This window comes from Dromaius novaehollandiae, chromosome 5 (genome assembly GCF_036370855.1).
Source record: "Dromaius novaehollandiae isolate bDroNov1 chromosome 5, bDroNov1.hap1, whole genome shotgun sequence".
Taxonomy (NCBI): domain Eukaryota; kingdom Metazoa; phylum Chordata; class Aves; order Casuariiformes; family Dromaiidae; genus Dromaius; species Dromaius novaehollandiae.
Genome location: NC_088102.1, coordinates 32,081,879 through 32,101,087, shown reverse-complemented (window position 1 = coordinate 32,101,087; position 19,209 = coordinate 32,081,879). Strand labels below are relative to the sequence as shown.

The following is a 19,209-nucleotide window of genomic DNA, read 5'->3' as shown; positions in this document are numbered from 1 at the left end:
CTCACTTTAGAAGGCCACAAACTGAAGCTTTTATTCTTGCTTTAGCAGCTCTGAATGAAAACAACTCTTTTTCTGTGCCAAATATATTTTACAGAAGTCTCAATTCACCAAACAGTAAGATACCTAAGAAACTGCAGCTGGAAGGTAAACCTACTTTCCAGAACCCAAGGTGTTAATATTATTTCTCACTTCCTTCCGAAAGTCTTCACATTTGGCTGCTTATATTAATACAACTGATATCTTCAGATATTTTTGTGTGTTTTATTGTCTCTTTATAAGGAAGAGTGAATATTTCTTGCAAAGAGTGCTAGTCCTCAGTTATGACAAAAGTTATAACTTCAGGATTCACAAATACTGCAAAAAAATGCCTTATGGGAGTGACTGTATCAAAGTATTATTAGGATTTGAAAGTATTATTAGTATTACTAGGATGCTGTACTATTAGGTAGCAGGTATAGTAAGACAGGTCTTCCTTAACATTTCTTACCAGTGTATCCTTGCTTGTATAGTGAACCATCCAACCCTCCTTCATTACTGTGCTGCTTCTCCTTTTTGTGTGCTTCACAGATTGTACCACTCTCATTAATGGAATATTGTTGCTGGTTGAAGGGCTTAAGAATAAATCAGTAAAGGTTTTTAAAATAAGGTAATGTTGGACAAAAAGAAAAAAGTCTTTCAAACCAGAATATATATATCCAATATCCACGTTTACATTTGTAGTCACTAACAGACCTGGACTAGACACTGTTTAGTTTGTCATTGCAAGTATCTTGAGATTACAAAGAAAAAAAAAAAGTAATTCTATGCCAGGAGGAAGCCAGAGACCTTCTGAAGGCTTACACACACACGCACACCCATAAATAAAATATCCCTAAAGAGGAGCTAATAAAATGAGCAAATGACTAGGGCCTCAGGTAGGATGTGGGAGACATAGCTTAAGTCTATGCTATGCATGATTCAGACTAGTACTCAATCTTGAATCTCTTATAACCAAAGTAAACATCATCCATCAGATTATTGTCTGTTCTGTGATCTTTCTTGGAGTTCAAACATGCAATTGCCTTAGTTATGACAGTTTACAAAATAGTAAAAGCTGTCTATCTGTGTGTGCACTTGCAAGGTATGGCAGAGAATCCACTGGAACCTCTCAATGAAAGAGGTTTAAGCTAAAATATTTTATCCTTAAAGTAAAGGACCTAAAATAAAGTCTTCTTGTCTTGTACTCTGGAGTCCACACACTGAAAATTTCCACTACTGATGTGACACACAGTAACTTGGAAAGACATAGGAACTTGACGGTATAAAATCTGGACTATCTAGCTGGAGAAGTTTAGGAAGTAACCAAACCCACTTCTCCACTTCCCTTGCTGCTGGAGTTAACACATTGTGCAGAATGGAATTGGACTCATAATCTGCTTCAATCCTAAACCTAAACATGTAGTTATTTCTGGCAGAACTTTAAACGAGGTGCTGCATTCGACATGAAAGCAGAGCACAGACAGCTCATGAATTCTGCTCTGCTGGCAAAGCTATTGGTACAACAACCCCAGCAGGAAGGGCAGAAACCACCAGGAGGAGAACTGTAATATCTTAAATCTCCACAGCTGTTCTGACTGCGAATATCTGCAGATGGCCCTCCTTCACTGTAATGCATCCTGGAAATAAGTTACCTTTTAAGAACTGGCATTTTCAAATCAAAATGCAAAAAGCATCCTGTCTTAAAATCTCATAAAGACTGTAACATACAGTCTCTTTTGGCTAAAAATGATTCAAAGGAGCAGTCCCTGTATAGTCATTACAAACCTTTAACTAAATAGTTATTTTAGAGACTCCTGTCTCTACTGACAAGAGATTTACTTTTTTAGTTATCTTTTATAGACCACTCAAAATTGGTCCACAGATACGAAGACTACCCTTCAAAATGATTGGGGCAGGTAATACTGCAAATATTTGTATTTCAGAGGACCTGCAATGCTGTCCATTCAATATAACTGGGACATTCCAGGTGTTATTTGAGACCAATTTTGTGATACAAGCATAAGCTTATATTCTAACTATACAATGTGTCTATGTATACATACAGTGTCTACGCAGGTGAATATGACAGTAGGAAAAAAATACTTAGTCCACCGCTGCTGGTAATAAAACTGAATATTGTTGAAATGGATGGCTATTAGTGCAACATATGTGTTAATAACAGAGAATTAAGAGGAATATGTTACTGAAACAGACTCCTAGGATGGAAAATAAAACAGGAAACTGTGAGTCAGACTGGTATTTGTGAATGCAAAGCCATTCTATAATAATTCTTCAAGCTATAAACCCCCATCATCAAGGAAATTAGAGCTGAAAAGACCATTTTAGGTTCCCTGACAATGAATAATCCCTACCTCACTTTTGCTACTATTCTGTACAGTTCCAATATGTGAAAAATGTTTTCTCACCTCTCTTAGAAAAGTTGCATATATTCGATTCCTATTTTACTTCCTAATCATTCATTTCAAGTTGCTAACCTGTTTTGTAATTTGCTTGAAACTACTACCTCTGGTTTTCAACCTTTCATTCTTGCTAAAGGTATCTAAAAAAGTGCGAACAATATGCCTAGATCTGATCATACCATAATCAGCTATACAATTTTTTTCATTAAATGAGCTGTCCAAGTTTGTAACCCAATAGCGCTTTGACCATTTTCTTCCTTGGCAGTACACTGCAAACTGATGTCTCATTTTGCTGTATACTATCACTCCTGAGCAGGCTCAGTCCCTAAACAACTGTCCTATCCTATGAAATTTTGAGATTTGAAAAAATATTCCTGTTTCACATTACAGACGTTCCAATACTGTTAAAATATATTTTTAAAGATATTATAACACCAGAATAACCAGCAGCTTCTTGGTGAGGCACTCTGAAAGCTCAGATTTAAAGCAGATATAAAGGCTATATCCTAGGTGAGTAGAGTAACTGGCAGACAAGACAAGCTATTCCAAAGATCTTTTGAAAAGAAAACTGAATACAGCTATCACAACGCTGTCAGGACAAATGGACTACTGGTCATCTTGAGGTATGTTTTTTGTTTTGTTTTGTTTTGTTTTTTTGCTTGCTCACTTGTTGTTTACTTTTTCAACCAGGATTTCACTGTGGATGCAAGAAACATTTCCCATCTGATGTTTTATTGAAACTTGAACATTTTCACGGTTCAGTTTTTAATGAAAATGGATTTTAAAAATTCTACTATTTTCCTTCAAACAGAAGAATATGTATTTATGTAAAAAGCAGACATTGCACTTCTAGTCAGGGGAAAAATGCTTGGGAAAAATTAAAAAAAAATTTCTGTATTGCTCACTTGCAGAAAGAAGTTTCACGACATAATTTTCATAACAAAGCAGACCTGTAACAATTGCTTGTGCATCAGTTTTTGGTTGCTATTTCAATTTGATAATAATATTTAAGTTTCTCTTAAAATCCTAATACATAGGTTCAGAAAAGCAGTTGCATTACTCTTTCAGAACCATCACACATCACTCATCTCTGCATTGTGAAGGAGTGAGAATAGGGCCCAGGTAGATTTCGACTTGAGTTCTAGTCATGATACCAAGAAACACAAAAGATGACAGAAATTATGCTTCCCAGCTCACCTGATCATCCTGTTAGATTCATCGTGATCTTGATCAGGATCCTGCATTTCCCCATTGTCACTATGGCATCCTGTCATTGATATCTCAGAATCATGAGCTATAGATTCTTCCATGTCATCTATAAAACCACTGTTTCTTTCGCTGTCATTGTCGTCACTCCCTTCTTCCATGACCACGTCAGACTCAGCCCCAGGACTAAGGAGATCTGGAATATTATTTCTGAAGTTATCATAAGAAAACATACATTACTCTAATCACAAAGTCCTAACACATTTTGTGCTTAAGGAAAATTTAGGTTCTCTCTTGAACTCTATTGCCTGGGTCTGTCTCTACTCAGTGTGTACTGGTGAAGTATGGTCTTAAACCGGCCATTGAGAAAATCATTACAGAAAGCTGGAAACTCATCAAACTAAAATACTTTCAAAAATACAATTTTCTATTAAAAACTGCCAAAGTCAAGGCAGAAATTCTTATCTATGGACTTCTATTCAAACACTCTATACTCATGAGCTTCATTTTTGAGATCTTCTGGCAGATTTTCTATACAGCTTGCATGTTGTGTACCAGCTTGATGGCTGTTGGCAGGCTACAGCTGCAAACTGATGCTAGAACAGCAGTAATTTCAAAACTAGGAGTTTTGTATTATGATGATGACATGACCGTGAGGTATTGAAATAACTCCCAAGACAATTACTCATAATGTGAATCATATTTTTGGGAAAAAAGGCTATTTCCTTTGCATCAGTGTTCTCTGTAAGGCTGCACAACATGGCACAGTAATCCATACTATTGAGATGATTCTCTACCTTTATGAAGGAAATATTAGATAAACATCAAAAACTCCAATGTAATATAGCAAAGAAAAAATGTGAAGATTTGACTTAGTCTGGCTATGGTATTACAGGAAATAAGAATCATAGATGAATGGAAAGAAGACTTCAAGTTTACCAACTGTTCTCTAAGATTAAGGTGTCTTTCCTCTCACAGGTCAAAAGAATGAGGAAAATACTGCATTAATTTTGCTTTTGATAAGATAAGAACAACTTCTAGACATAAACTGTTTGACTCTGGCATAGTATTAACAGTATTTTCCAATATTAAATTTAATAACATATTGTTTACATTTAAATAATGTTAAACTATCCTGTTTCAAGATTAGAGGTACCTAAGCAAGATCAAAGTAAGAAATAAATTTTACTGTATTTCTGCTTGTGAATGGATTTATCTGGAAAATAGAAAGGAAGAGAGAGTTTTAAACTTATTAAGCTAAAGACTTGCATTATGAAAAAAAACAAAACGGCTTTTTGTTGAAACACAATCTGCCATTATACAGGCTGTGATCCAACATGTCAAAATCATCAGTCCTGTCAGACAGGCAAGACAGCATTAGCTTTTCTAGGATACTTGCACTGTTTCAGGAGCTATGCAGGGAGCCGTGGACAGCAATCTGAAGTAAGTAAAATCACATGGAAGACACCAAATGTTTTCAATGAGAAACTTGCATCTAATTGTATGGGAGAAGGTTCCTGACAGTCAGAGTAGAGGATGCCCCAGGAGAAAAAGCACATTGAACTGGCTGACAGCAGAAAGTTTAGAATAGATGCCATTTGCCTGGAATTGGAAGTGCACAGCCGAAAGGTTTGTTTCCACGTACAGTAGTTTTAAAATGTTTGGATATAAGTTATTGATGTATGACAAAGAGACACATTATACTTCCTCTCTAGCAGAAGCAGCCATCCAGTCATGGATGTCATTTACTGTGCAGGGCTCTCTCTTTGCTATTCCTACCACACATTTTTTATCACTATTTATAATAAACCCACAATCAGTTAAAAATAACCTCCCACATTTAGTGTTTAATGTGTTTATTAATGAGACCATACTTGGAATTTCATGGGTTCAGTTCTGCATGCACTTACTATTTTTGGAAAGATATATCACAGAGCAGATGGACAGGGTGGCAGATATTGTATTTTATTTATTAACATGGAAAATACTATGAACAAAATTTCTGCAAAAATAAAAATGGCATACCAGGATGCAACTGCCTATGACAATTCTAAGGGCCCTATATCACTCATCTAGGACATGCAATAAAGAGTTCTACCATGGATATAATTTGGTAGAAGAAAACTCACTAGTTATTGGAGAAAAGCCATATTCTATAAACTGTAAGAAGGAGAGCTCCAAGAGCCTAGGTGCTCATTCTAGAGAGTTGCACCAGAGGAAACTTAACACATTCTAAAATACTGCCTGGAATCAGTGTCCTCACAAGTGGCTTTGCACAAGCTTTCCTCACTCAGCTCTTCCCACAGAGAAACCATTACTCTTCATCAGCCGAGCATCAGATTCATGTGTAGGAGGCAAGTCAGCAGAAATAGCATGTTACTTTTGGGGGAAAGGAGGGGAGGAAAGGAGGCAGGGTGTTGGAAGGATGAACTGCAGCTGTCTAAGATGGAAAGAAGGAACTTTAAGGAGTGATTCAGAAAGAAATGTAAATTCTGTTCATTTAGTCCAGCTGTCCAGAAACAAGGATTGTCTTCCTTTCTTCTCTTAACATTTTTCTACCTTTTCTACCTACTGCTCTCTCAAACTGAACCTAAGTAACGTAGCAAGAATTTTATTATTTATAGGCAGACTTCAAGACTTTCCTTGACTCTGCAAATCTCTATGCTCACAATTATTTGCAACGTCAAAAAGTAAAGGCTGAGGTGGAAAATGTAGCTCTGCATAAAAAGGATACTTCCTTTTCAGACCTACTCAAGATTCCTACAAGGAAAACTCTACAACATTATCAATAAAGTTAACATATCCCAGCATATTCTTAGATCTTGGGTTTAAGAATCAGGCCACACTCTTCCTTACATAAATATCAGTACTTGTAATCCTGAAGAAATAGTTACATTTTAGAACAGTTAATGGAAAAGTGAGGTTTAAGTGGTGTAAAGATTAAAAAAAAATAAATAAATAAAACTAGTGACCCCAAGAGTCCAAGACTCCAAGAGTTTTGAGGTGTATCAGAGAGGGTATGCTATTCAGTAGGAGTATGACATCATCCTTCCAGAAAATCATGCATCTTATCATGCTTCAGGTTGGATACTCAACATCTGAAATGATTTTGCCTACATTAAGTGCCATTAAACAAAAAATCTTTGTACTAATACAGTCATACTACTATAAAAAATATTAGTTAACGTTCCTAACTTTGGAAAATCTTGACCTCTGTTCAGTTTGGAAAAGAATATCTAATAAAGCTGTGATCAATACTTCCTTAATCTCAGAAGCAGTTGAGGTTGACAACTTAATATCATAATATGCATTAGATATTGAACACGTTACGACATTTCTCATTCTCTTATCACATAGGAAAGTGACATTTTCAAGGCAATCAACAACTCATCTACAGCCACTCTTTTCTTCTCCAGTACCGTCTGTCAAGCCTACCCATACATTCCTATGCTTGACATAAAATCAACACCACATGCATGGGAAAATGGGCAGATATTCAAGCTTTTGTTTCTGGCAACAGATACAATTACTTTCATGCCAAAAGGAAGGGGTGGAATTTTTTCCTGGAGGGCCTTTCCAGTTCTTCCAGGTATACATTTCTTCTCAGGAAGATTATCCTAAAACAAACACTTTTCCCCTTCCCAGATTAAAAAAACATTTTGGGTTTGTATCTGACAGGTGAATGCCAACATCATGCCTGTGGCTTTTTGGGTTGTTTTGGCATTCTACAAGCTATCGCCCACCTTCACCCAAACATTTTTCCTGCTGAAATCACCTATCTGCTCTGCCTATGTGGCACAGCTGAGCCTGTCTTTCAATGCTATATATTTTGAAGACACGTGCTCTGAAATGATGATGTATGAACCATTAATGGGGTTCCTCCCACACTTCATCTTCAATATACAATAGAAATATCAGAGAGGAAAAGCCACTCCCAAGCAATGGAGAAACATATCTTTGTCAACGTCACAGTATTAAATTTCTCTGATTTAACTGGTGGTTTAAACAATGACAGAAACAATTGTTAAAGCAACTTACCTCCATTAATGGCAACTTCCCCCAGGCAGTTATTTGGCACTTTAGGAGCGCAGCGTTTGTGACAATTGAACCTACAGTCTGGTAAGAAAAAGTAATGCAGTAAAATTATTTCTCCTTTTCTGTGGCACAATTATATTTTTCCCGCTATCCAGCCTATAAATGTCAAGCCCTATCATTTCATTAATACAAAGTTAACTTCATGTGTCCAGAGAGCGTTAGCCTGGCCGCACGCCATTTGCCAGTGGAACTTGCAGGATAAACACAGCAGAAGCTTCCCTGAGGGGGAAGGAAAGCATTACTTTCTTACAGCAACTGGGTGGAGGCTTTAGCTGGAGGAGCTGTGAGTGCTAGACTCATCTAGGGGAGCAATCTGGAGACCTCTGTGCTTGGCTGAAAGGCCAGTCTTGTTTTTCCAGTTAGAGAAGCAGATCAGGCTGCAGTGCGTCCGCTGCAGCTTAAAAACCTGACTACACATCAAATACTGAAGACTGAAAACTGAAGCAGCAGAATCCAACAATTATAAATGAGAAGACATTTGTTCTTTACATCACTACATATTCTTAATTTGGTGGTTTTAGCTTGCTTTTACTGCAGGGCTCCTTCAATACTTTCTTTCTTTTCCAGGTATTTTTACTTCACTCTGCCTTTCCTTCTTTGCATATTGGTAAATAGCACTTCTCTAGATGTCAATTAAGCTGTTTTCTTTTGGCTTACGGAGCATATTTTACTTAAACCAAGAACAGTAACATATTAACACAGCTGCAAAAGCAAAGGGTCAGGAAGGATAAAATATACTAGGGATATCTATATCCGTAACTTGTAATTATTTAGCTTTAGATTGATTCAAAAGCCAACTGAGATACAGCAGTGCCAAATTCCAGGTAAATATTATTTTTAAATCTGGTTAATATTTGTTTATGTCACTGAAATTCAAAGTGAACTGAAACAGATGATGCTTTTATACGGATCTTGCTTTAGTGAAATCACATCAGAATCACATTCTTAAGTTAAATTAATGCAACTTTGAATTTTTGCTGGGTATTAGTTTAAGGCAGCTGCACTGATAAATATATACTGGTTAACTTAGGCACTGTATATACGCTGATGAATTTTATGAAAGTTATTCTTTATTTTAATAAAAGGTGTTTTTAAGGACCTGTTGACTAAATATCCGCTAACATCTTAGCGCAGACTACGCTTTGTATTTATAGGCGTTCTAGCTGGCTATGGTGAACCAGTAGTCTCAGCTACGATCTGAATGCTTTGATTTACTTCGGCTCCTGCTAAGGAAACTTAACAGCACATTAGTCAGAATGTATTGAGAAACATGTTTTTATATTCTCATACAAGCTCTTCTTTTATTTCCACTATGCCCCATCCTCAAAACCCTGATTTGCTGGTACTCACGCACTTGCTTCAGTTCAAGCATAAGACTTCACAGACTGAAAACAATGAAGATTAAGAATACAGTGCTTTGTGTTAGCTATTCTGCCATAATTGCTTGTGTGCATGCTCTTGCCTAGTGCAAAATGTAAGATAATTTACCCCTAAATGACAAAGATGTGTGCTACCTCAAAGGTACCCCAGGGTAAGAATAGTCATGCAGCCAACTCCTGCAGAATCACAAATATTGTAATTTTAATCCCAGCTTAATCTAATGTAAATTGTTTGTAAATCTACACCAAGACAGTTTAGTGAAAAAATCTTGAGCAATGTTACGTAGTAACAACTTAAATGCTAATTTACTAATTTTAATATATTTAGCTTTTATGTTCCTAAAGAGAGTTTACTATTTGATGCCTGCAAATTGCTAACATGAGTAAGAAAAGCTAATCAAGGTACCAACAAAGAAATAAACTTAGCATATATTAATCAGCATATATTAATCTTAAGCTATACTTATAGCTTTATTTAAATCATGAAGTATGGATAATGAAGATAGAGCCTGTGAAAAATTATTTCACTGTTAAAATCTAATTGATTTCAGGTTGCAAAGTGTCATTCAGCACACCATTTATCACACTTACCTTTGCACTGCAAGCCCTGTCTAAAAAGCCCTTTGAGAAGCTTCTTACAGTACTGGCAAACTGTTGGGCGTGTGTAAGAGTGGATGACAAAAGTGTGAGGCACTTTAACCTTGGAAAGTAAGATCTTGTCGAGCTGAATAGGTCGTCCAATGTAGGACTGTGAGTTTGATCTCTTCTCTCGCCCAGTGAATGATTCTGATGGTGTCTTTTGCTGCAAAATACATTAAAAAAATCTGAGATAATCATGGCTTATTCGTTTTTAAAAGAATATCCTATTCACACATACTTGCTTCAAGAACAATAAATCATCTGTCATAAAAACTAATGTAGGTGCTTCTAAACACTAACAGAACACGCAACATACCCCTCTCTGAGCCTGCTTTTGAAAAATTGGAACAGTATCAAATTATATCTTTGCCAACACTTATATCATACATTTCGTGATATATAGGTGAAACAGTTTTTCATTTCAAAATACATTTGTGATCACAATGGAAATATTAACTAAAAATTTATCTAAAAAGTATTTTGCTTTCCAATAAAAACATGCAAGCCCACTTTTCCTCTTATATTTTGTTTTATCCCAAAACTTTGAAAAGCAATATATTTGTGCAAAAATTAAAAAGAAAATTATTACCTTGATCTACATGCATGCAAACTTTTGACAGAGAATAGATCAGTATTTTCAATCGCCTTTATTTATAATTTTTACTGTCACTAACCTAATTGTATTTAGATTGTGCATGATAAACCAGAATAGATATTTTAATATGTGTGTATAAACATGTATGGAGCGAGAAACACACACTCTAAGGTAATCAAAAGAATTCCTGAAAGAAATGAGTTATATTATTTGTTAGCTAAATTCATTCCAATGAGAACATAATTATAGCAGAAAATGACTGACCCAGAAAACTGCCTCCCGCTAAGACCTGCCCTTGAGAGACAACCAAACTACACCCACAGTTAAGATGGAAAGAAGGAAACAAGTGACAAGATGCAGCTTGATCATTCAAAACTCAGCATGTTGCCTATCATTTGGAAGAGGCCTGGTAACTAAAGGCTGGAAAATGAGTTATTCATTCTCTAGTGAAGCTGAAGCTTCAGATTAGCCTAACTTGATAGGCTGTTTTGTTTCAAACTAATGATGCTATAGCAAATGCTCCCTCTGAGATGAGTGATTATTATTATTTCCTGGTGATCAAAACATAAAAATACATTTCTACAAACTCTGTCTGAGACTCTTGGAGTCAAATGGCATTTGAAAGTCCCTTTGATGGTAGAAGAACTTAAGCAATTCTAGGCTTTGCTGTCTCAGGGTATTCGCCAACCAAAAAAATAAATTTCTTGCTTCTGAAAACCAGAGTTTTCTTACTGTGAACAGCAAAAGTTTTCTTTTGATTATACTGCAGAACTATCTGTCTTTCCAGAGAAGCATATGCGATAGGATTGCCGAACATGAGAGCTACCCTGCTAATTGACAACGATCCCAACATCACATGCTTATTTATTTTATAAATGCACTCCTGTCAAACCAAAATGCGCTCCTGTCAAACAATCCAGTTATGTGTGATCACCATAAATGAACTAGGTTGAAACAAGCGTGGCAAAAGAAAGCATCTATCTTTTCTTTATCACAAATGATATTGGAAAAGGTACAGGTAAGGACTTTGATATGAAGTATTTACTTCCTGAATTTTAGCTCTTTGTGCTCCATAAAGCAGTTAGTTACACAAATGAAAAAACCCTCTCAGTTTAGGATTATATTTATTTGGTATCTTTCAATTAGTTACACTGCTTGTTTAATATTTCCAAGGTAGACTGTATTAGGTCTCATGAAGCCAACATGAACAGGGCTTTGGATGGGAGGGTGGAAGCCCAGTGAGAAGGGAAGAATGGACCAACATATGCAGCACAAACTCCACTTGGGCCAACTACCTGCAAACAACACAACCAGCACAACCCAGCACTTGGGGAAGAGACAAAGCTCAGAGAAGGAGCCAGAAAAACTGGCTCAACCCTCTCAGTCTTCTCTTGTATGGAGGATAGGGACAATTTTTGTCCAGACTGATACTATTTGAATATTAATGCAATGCTTTACACCAGTCATTCATCCTTCAGGCCTGTACTACAGTTAGATATTCAGCTCTGAATCTATTGCTTATGGCACAGGATAAAAACAGCTATATATGACATATTACATTTTGATATAGGCATTTTCTTTCCAAAGACAGTAATTTTTTAAAGGTTTGCCTTAACTCTAATCTGTCATCTCTAAGGCATTAGTCACAATACATTGCTATCTTCATCTTGAAAATGGACATTTTGGGGACTTTTCACATGTAGTGACACTACTCTTTTAAAATGTACTTTAATTGAAAAGGACAGATGGAACAGAGTAGGCATTTCTAAGGGGAAACAGTAATATTCAGTTTGTTTTCATTATGTCACTGCAACTAGAGCTCTCTCTTGATAAGCTTATTCTTGTCTAAAGTATGAATGATCCAACTGTCTCCTAACATCATGTTGTCTCTTAGAGCCCTTCCTAATATTTACCTAAAGTAAATCTGCTTTGTATTGTCATTCTTTGCCCTCGTTTTCCAAATTATTGCCAAATCAATACTTATTTGGCAACTAAACACTGCTAAAAGCTTTATAAAACTCCAAATAACTTACATCTAGTTACCTCATGCTCAAACGATTCTAACAAGCTGGTCTGGCAGTTTTTCTCACTGAATGCCTTGCAGGTTTATAAACTTCAGTAGTGTTGCTCAAATGTACTGAGACTCCTCTTAGGCACTTTTGAGAGAGAAAGAGAGAGAAAGAGAGACAGACAGACAGACAGAGACTTCTCTACAACAGTGGCTCTGACCACTGAGATGGGCTGCCTAGAAGTCTGATCAAATCTCAGGTGGGGGTATGGGGTTGGGACAAACTATTTGCTATATTTGTTTCCTTTTTCAGTTTGATGGAGAGGTTTTCAGTTTTGATGTGCTAGTATAGGCTTCCAGATTGTTCTGAGAAAATGTCAAATAGGACAAAAGGTGAATTCTACGCACTATACATTGACTCTGATCAAGGATGAATCCTTACTGAAAGACAGCTCTGCAGCAGTCGTGCATCATGGCATCAGCCTTAGTCAGACACCAAGTTACCATTAATAGAGCTTTTGTACTTTTGGTTATTAAACTTGTGTTTCTTGTAAATTTGCCCCAGTCATAGCAAAGGTAGTAATCTCTGAGATTTACTTCAAGTCATACTTCACATGGCTGCTGTGAAATGTAAGGGAATAGGTGATTAATTACATTTTTGCTAGTAATTTATGTGTTCTCTACAGTTCAACCTGTAGTGGATGCAAAACAAAGGTAGACTATTGGAAGGCCTAATGTAGAAAGTCAGTCTTCTAGACTGGTCCCTATCTTAATTTTATTAGCATAATTTTAATATTCAAAATGCTGCTGACATTTCTGTTAAAAATAATATACAGAGAATGCATAACAAGCTCAATAACAAACAACAATCTCATCACCTTTACCTCCAAATAAGTGAAAAAAAATAGGTAGGCCTAAGATCACTCAAACAAATTATCTGTAGAACATCACCGTCGGCTTTTTCTATTCACAGTCCTATTTACAGAAAAAAGATATTTCAGCTTTTCTTTGTCATTCTGCAGTCACTGGACTGCAGAATAGCAGTATAGTACACTGTGCAACACACTAGCAATTCTTAATTCACAGTATCTTCAGATCAAGTAAGTGGTAAAGTGGAACGTCACCTTCTCCCGCACTAGAAAAGACAACGACAGGCATGGATCTGCTCTCCCTCCTGCATGCCCAGGCCTGACATGACGGACTCCCACTCTTCCTCTCCTCCGGCCTGAGGCAACGTTACCATCTGCTTTCTCTCACTCCAGTAAGTAGTAAGGGAAGGTAAGCTGAGTGAGAACAAACATGGCAGCAGCAGCCAGAGAGGCCGCCCCACCAGTGATCAACTGATTAGGAGGAGGATTAACTCAGTGTTGTCAACAATGGCTTCTCCTCCCAATGCTACACAAAATTCCTAACTGTCAATATCTCTCAACTTTAATTTCCAGTACTCTCAGCATAAGGCAGATAAGAACACAACAGGAAGGTGAGAAGTCAGGACTTCTTTGGAAAGAGGTCCAATAGAGCAAAAATACGAAGGACTGCTCTTTCCTACCAACAGTATTTTGCATTTGACCATAACGCAAACCAACTCATTCTACTGATGATGATCAGCAATTGTCTGTAACAATTTAAAGTACCTGAAAGAAAAGGGAATTATCCTATTTTCACTATAAAAGCAAGAATCCCTTCCACAAAGCACCTTCTTCAGCTGGTGTGCCTGGTTTGTTAGAAAGATAGATTAGTTTTTCCTGGTAGTCAGCCAGACCACTGACTCAGCAAATCTGGAAGCTTCCCAGGAAATGATTGCTTAATTGGATTACACCATGGAAACTAACAGCCTGCACTGCTCCAAACACTAAACAGTCCTTTATAACAATCATCCTAGCAAGGTATTCTACATTTTAACAGCTCAGAATATAATTTTCCAAGTGACTAACAAACACAAAGCATGTGCAGATATTTAACTACATGGATGTCCAACCCAGCCAGGGAAACTGCTCACACTCTGAGACTTCAATTCAGTCATGCCTTAAATAATAAGAATATCAAACAAACTATAGTTTTGGCTTATTTTTTTCAAAAATCTTTTTTTTTCCCCTCTGGGAAAGGAGAGATGCCAAACTTTTCTCCAACATGAGCCATTCTGCTTATCGCTTGTTTTTATTCGCTGATGTCTTGCCTCTCATTCTTGTGCAATTTCCTCCATTGGTAGGACTGTATCAAAGCTCCTCTATGCTTCTTTTGGCGGGCTTTGGTAAAAGCTACGCCAGAACACACCTACTTGTCTCTAGTAGGCAGAAGCACGAAGCCACTGTACAGAATCTTGTCAGTGCAGGAAGGAGACAGTCCTCCAAATGGTTGCTACCCAAAGGTAAAAATCCCTCAAGCAGGAGATCCTTCCTGCCTTTTTCCGTTGTCCAAATCCTCTTCAAGAAACTTGAATAAATACTCATTCTCTGCCAGTGGATTGATTCAGCCATTCTCTTGCCTGGGTGAGGTTGACCGTCTTCCAGCACCACCACTTCCATCCCTCCCAGGCACAGAAAGCAAAGAAACTTTCGGGAGGTGCTGAAGGGACTAATGGGAAGCAATATAAGCTGACTGACTGCATGGAGACTTGGCCTTTTGGGAACAAAGACAGGAGCAGCTCTCCAATCCAACTACACAGACTAGCCTGAAGTATAAAACAGACTGGTGTTTCCCTGACTCATTTTAATAGGTTTCAATAATCCCACTGAAAATCTCCCAGGGACTCTGACAAATGTTACTGGAAAGCTTTGCATCCTAGAGGAGTCAGAAACGACAAACTTTATTTTTGACATTTGATCATCTTATTTCAAACTATGCTTCCAGAAACACATTCAAGTCAGTAAATTTCACCCAAAATAGTACAGGCTGTACATCCCATACTTTCCTAAATATACATTTTTTCCAAAACTGCTCACAAAGAAGTGCTGATTTTTTGCAGGCTTAATATATAAAATGTATTGTGAAATTATTCCTGTACATTACACTGAGTTATCCAGTCAAAAAATGAACAGGTATTTCTACATTTTTGAAGTGTTTGCCGAAACAAAAGAAACAAACCACCATGAGCTAGTTTATTTACTTGGAGAATTGAGAATAATGATGTATATAAAAAAAAAAATCTAGCCACATGATGTTTCATTTTCAGTGCTGCATACTTACTGAAACATGTGTTTCTTTCCTATCCTGAAGGCAGACGATAAAGCCTTAATATGTTCATGTACACATTTTTCACAGGAACCTACTGTCAAATGAGGTGTTATATATCTATGCCACCACAGGAACTACCATGTTTTTTCTGCAATACAAATGTTAACTTTCTTTTACAAACTAAATGATGCGACTGTAACTTAATGTAGTCAGGAAAACAAATTTTCAATTAAATATAATGAAATACCACACTTAAAACTGAATCAAGTATGTTGACTTTTAAGGCTTCTCACACTCTTCTCTTTAAGACAAGTGTGTGATTTAATCCTGCAAGCATCATAGTAAGGATAGCTATGGTCTGAAAAAACACTTAAAAGAGCACATCAAAGAACTGACTTCAGTACAATCTGTTAACATTAAACTATCCACAGATGGAAATTTTTGTGTACCCTGCACCTCCGGCTCAGACATCAATGCCAGCAAACAGTGGTTTGAATGCTCAGTCTGTAACCTGCTTTATTTTGTAAAGTAACAAGAAACAATTACTGGCTTTCAGCAGTAGTTATGTGACTACATTAACTTCTCAGACAGAGTCAGAGATTTCCCAGAACAAAAGCACTTTGTTGGCAAAGGAGCTAGTGACTGCAGGCATATTAGGATTTATGTAAAATGAAGCTTTTTTTCTGCATCTCACAGACACAATTTTTTCAACAATATTAGGTTTAGTTTGATCTTCTATCGTGTTACATAATTCGAAGTATAATAATCTTAAGTAATGAATAATGTTAATGTAAGTATCTTGCACTACTAGAATGCCCACACTATAAGCAAGGCTCAGCAGCTCAGTTGTGCCTAGTGTATAGAACTAATAACAAAAAACGGCACATACCATGATACAAAAGCAGTGTAGCCAAGAGATAATACAAGATCAAACACTTCAGGGAATCTTCATATAATTATGGTTCACACTATCCAGTAAGAATACTACCATTTTTTTCATTGTCTGTGTAAATGTGTCCCATTCGACCAGCATTATCTCCATAGCATCCTAAACAAACCAGGGATAATCAGCAGCCTTCTTTGCTTAACGAATAGCCACTAGTTTGAAAAAAGATTTGTAATGGACAACTGCGGTCTAGAGAAACCAGCTGGATGAGGCTTGGCTGCCGGGATGGAGTTGTGGGGCATTAGGGTGTTATCAGTGCAGAAAATTAAAGTTACATATTAGAAGGGAAAGCATCACTGAACAAGTACAGAAAACCGATCGCTTTGAAGGCTCATTCAGAATACAAACACTAAGTTCTTTTACCATTTCAGAAGACCCAGTGCCAACGTGAAGGAGACGTTAGGAAAGTAAAATGTGTGCTGCAGGGTTTTTTAAGATATGCGCAAACACTTGTGTTAGTACCCAGAAACTACAAAAACAGCTTTGAGTGTATGTTTGCTTAGGCATAGCACGCACTCCTAAAGAATTCCTACTGCCACAGTACCACAGCACCTAAGAGATCTCAGTTTAAGCCGTGGAGACTTATGTGAAGGATTGTAGGCTGATAACTATTAGCTCAAGCTCTCAGAAGTAGGACCCTTCTCAGCTTCTTTGGGCTTAAAGCACTTAGTGTATTCAGCAGCTGGATCTACTCCCAGCAACTGGTGAGCTGCCAGCAGAGGAGGAGGGGGAGACAGGCAAAGCTTCACTAGAGCTTTAAGAGTTCAGAGCTATCCCAAGATTTGAATGTCTCTCTTATGAATAAAATGGAGAATCTAAGTATACTTGGTAATTACCTGAGGACAAGAATAACTTAAGCCTCTCTTCTCTTCCAAGCTGAAGAACCAAATACTGATAAAACCTTTTCAGAGGATCAGGGTTCACCGAGAAGTTGCATTCAAAAAACATCACCACACATAACACACATAAAATTGCAGGAAATGCAGATCTTAAGTTGTTTACCATTTTCTCTTCTAGCTCTCTTCTTGCATATTTGGCAAAGATTAGGTGCAAAAACTGATGTAATATCTAATACTTCCCTAAATATACACCTTTTAACTTAAAGTAATTGTCTCAATCATCATTTTGATCTCATCTAGCTGTGACGAACTTCTGAAGCAACTGTATTTGGGCACTGAGAGCTAAGAAGCTTTAATATAGTTTTAATCGCTGCGTTCATACCATTCCTGTGCAATTTTTAAAAAATTCACATCTTTGTCAGTAGTAACAAACTATGTCAGAGCTTTTAGTTCTGAAGACTAGCAACAGGCTACATTCCTGTTTCGATTTAAACAAGAGTGAAATAACTACATTCCATTATAAGCTGAAATGCAGTCCATAGCAATAGTATTTTACACTTTAAACAGCAATGCTTTCTGATTTAATGTAATTTGGGATTTTTATGAACTAAAAATAATAAAATGAAGCATTTCTAGGAAGTTAGACAGTATAGTGAAACATTGTAATTTTTTTAAACACAAAGCTAGTAACTCATGACTAATCATTAAAAATAAAGGAAAACCACTGAGCATTGTGGTTATCTTATTATCATAGAGCATATGTAATACAGGTTGTAAACTTCAGCTGCATACAGCTTTTCATGAGCTTTGATATACTCAAAAAAGGAAAAAAAATTGACATTAAAAGGGAAATATATAATAAACAGACAGTGCACATCAGGGTAAGTATCAGAACTTTCCCAGTTTCATGGGCTTTTTTATCATCATGAAAGTTCATCAGTTCATAAAACATGAAGTTCATGAATCTAGCAGAACTAGCTTCAGGCAGATTAAGGTATGTTTGAACCAAGGTATGAATTTAGTCTGTAAATAGGAGCACAGCTACCCTAATGTTTCCTTACTACAGTTGAAAATACTATTGAAAAAAATAAGCTAAAAAAAAAAAAAATCTCTGTACAGTGTTCCTACATTGCAACAGTCACATTTTATTACTTAAAACATACTATAAAGTGTCTTTGTATGGATGTGATCACTTCCGCAAGGCCTATTTATGTTGCTAAACTACCACTACTGTGGCAAGAAATCCTGTAGTATTTAGATCGTGACACCTACATGGACTACCACTACTTTAGGCACAGCAACACGTAATGTAGGCCATTTCCAAGTTTACCTTCTGCATCCCACAACATTTTAATTCAGGGTTCAGCTTAACTTTGATTTTCATAGATTGGTAATGCCTTAAGGACAAAAGAAACTACACTTCTAATATTTTTTGTTTGGTTCTTCTTTACTTTTAATAAGTATTAATATTTTAAATAATTGTACAAAAACAAGTTAACTAAATAATGGTATTTGTAGAATTAACTTAAAGTCATATTTTAATATTTAACTTTCAATGGCAGGTTCACTTTGAGTTCTTGATTCTTGATCTATTCAGTGTGATGAAGCTAGAACATAGTGGTGAATCTGGCCCAGAAATAATTACTTTAAGCTTTATTCGAGATTGATTTAGTTCACAGGATATATTTTAAACTTTAATGAACGACTTTAATAACATCTTGATTTTGGGCTACAAAAAACTCCAAGTAGCACTCCCCAAAATAGCATAGGGATTTTTATTAAACAAATGAGGACACTGAAAAAATAATGATCATAGCTCAGACAGGAATGTGCATGTACCTCAGTGGAGCATGTGTGGCTAACTAGGAGATGACAGGAAGAGAAAATAAC

General features: G+C 36.6%; 1 protein-coding gene across 3 annotated transcripts in view; it reads right to left on the bottom strand.

Moving 5' to 3' along the window:
- The window catches only part of PRKD1 (protein kinase D1), a 153,945-nt gene that overhangs the window by 28,252 nt on the left and 106,484 nt on the right, over nt 1–19,209 (bottom strand). For all 3 annotated transcript variants that reach the window (XM_064512402.1, XM_026100254.2, XM_026100255.2), the window contains 4 exons: nt 9,710–9,920; nt 7,683–7,760; nt 3,636–3,840; nt 488–611 (listed from right to left, as the gene is read on the bottom strand). In XM_064512402.1, coding sequence (XP_064368472.1) covers nt 488–611; nt 3,636–3,840; nt 7,683–7,760; nt 9,710–9,920 — 618 coding nt within the window. The remainder of the gene's footprint in view (nt 1–487; nt 612–3,635; nt 3,841–7,682; nt 7,761–9,709; nt 9,921–19,209) is intronic.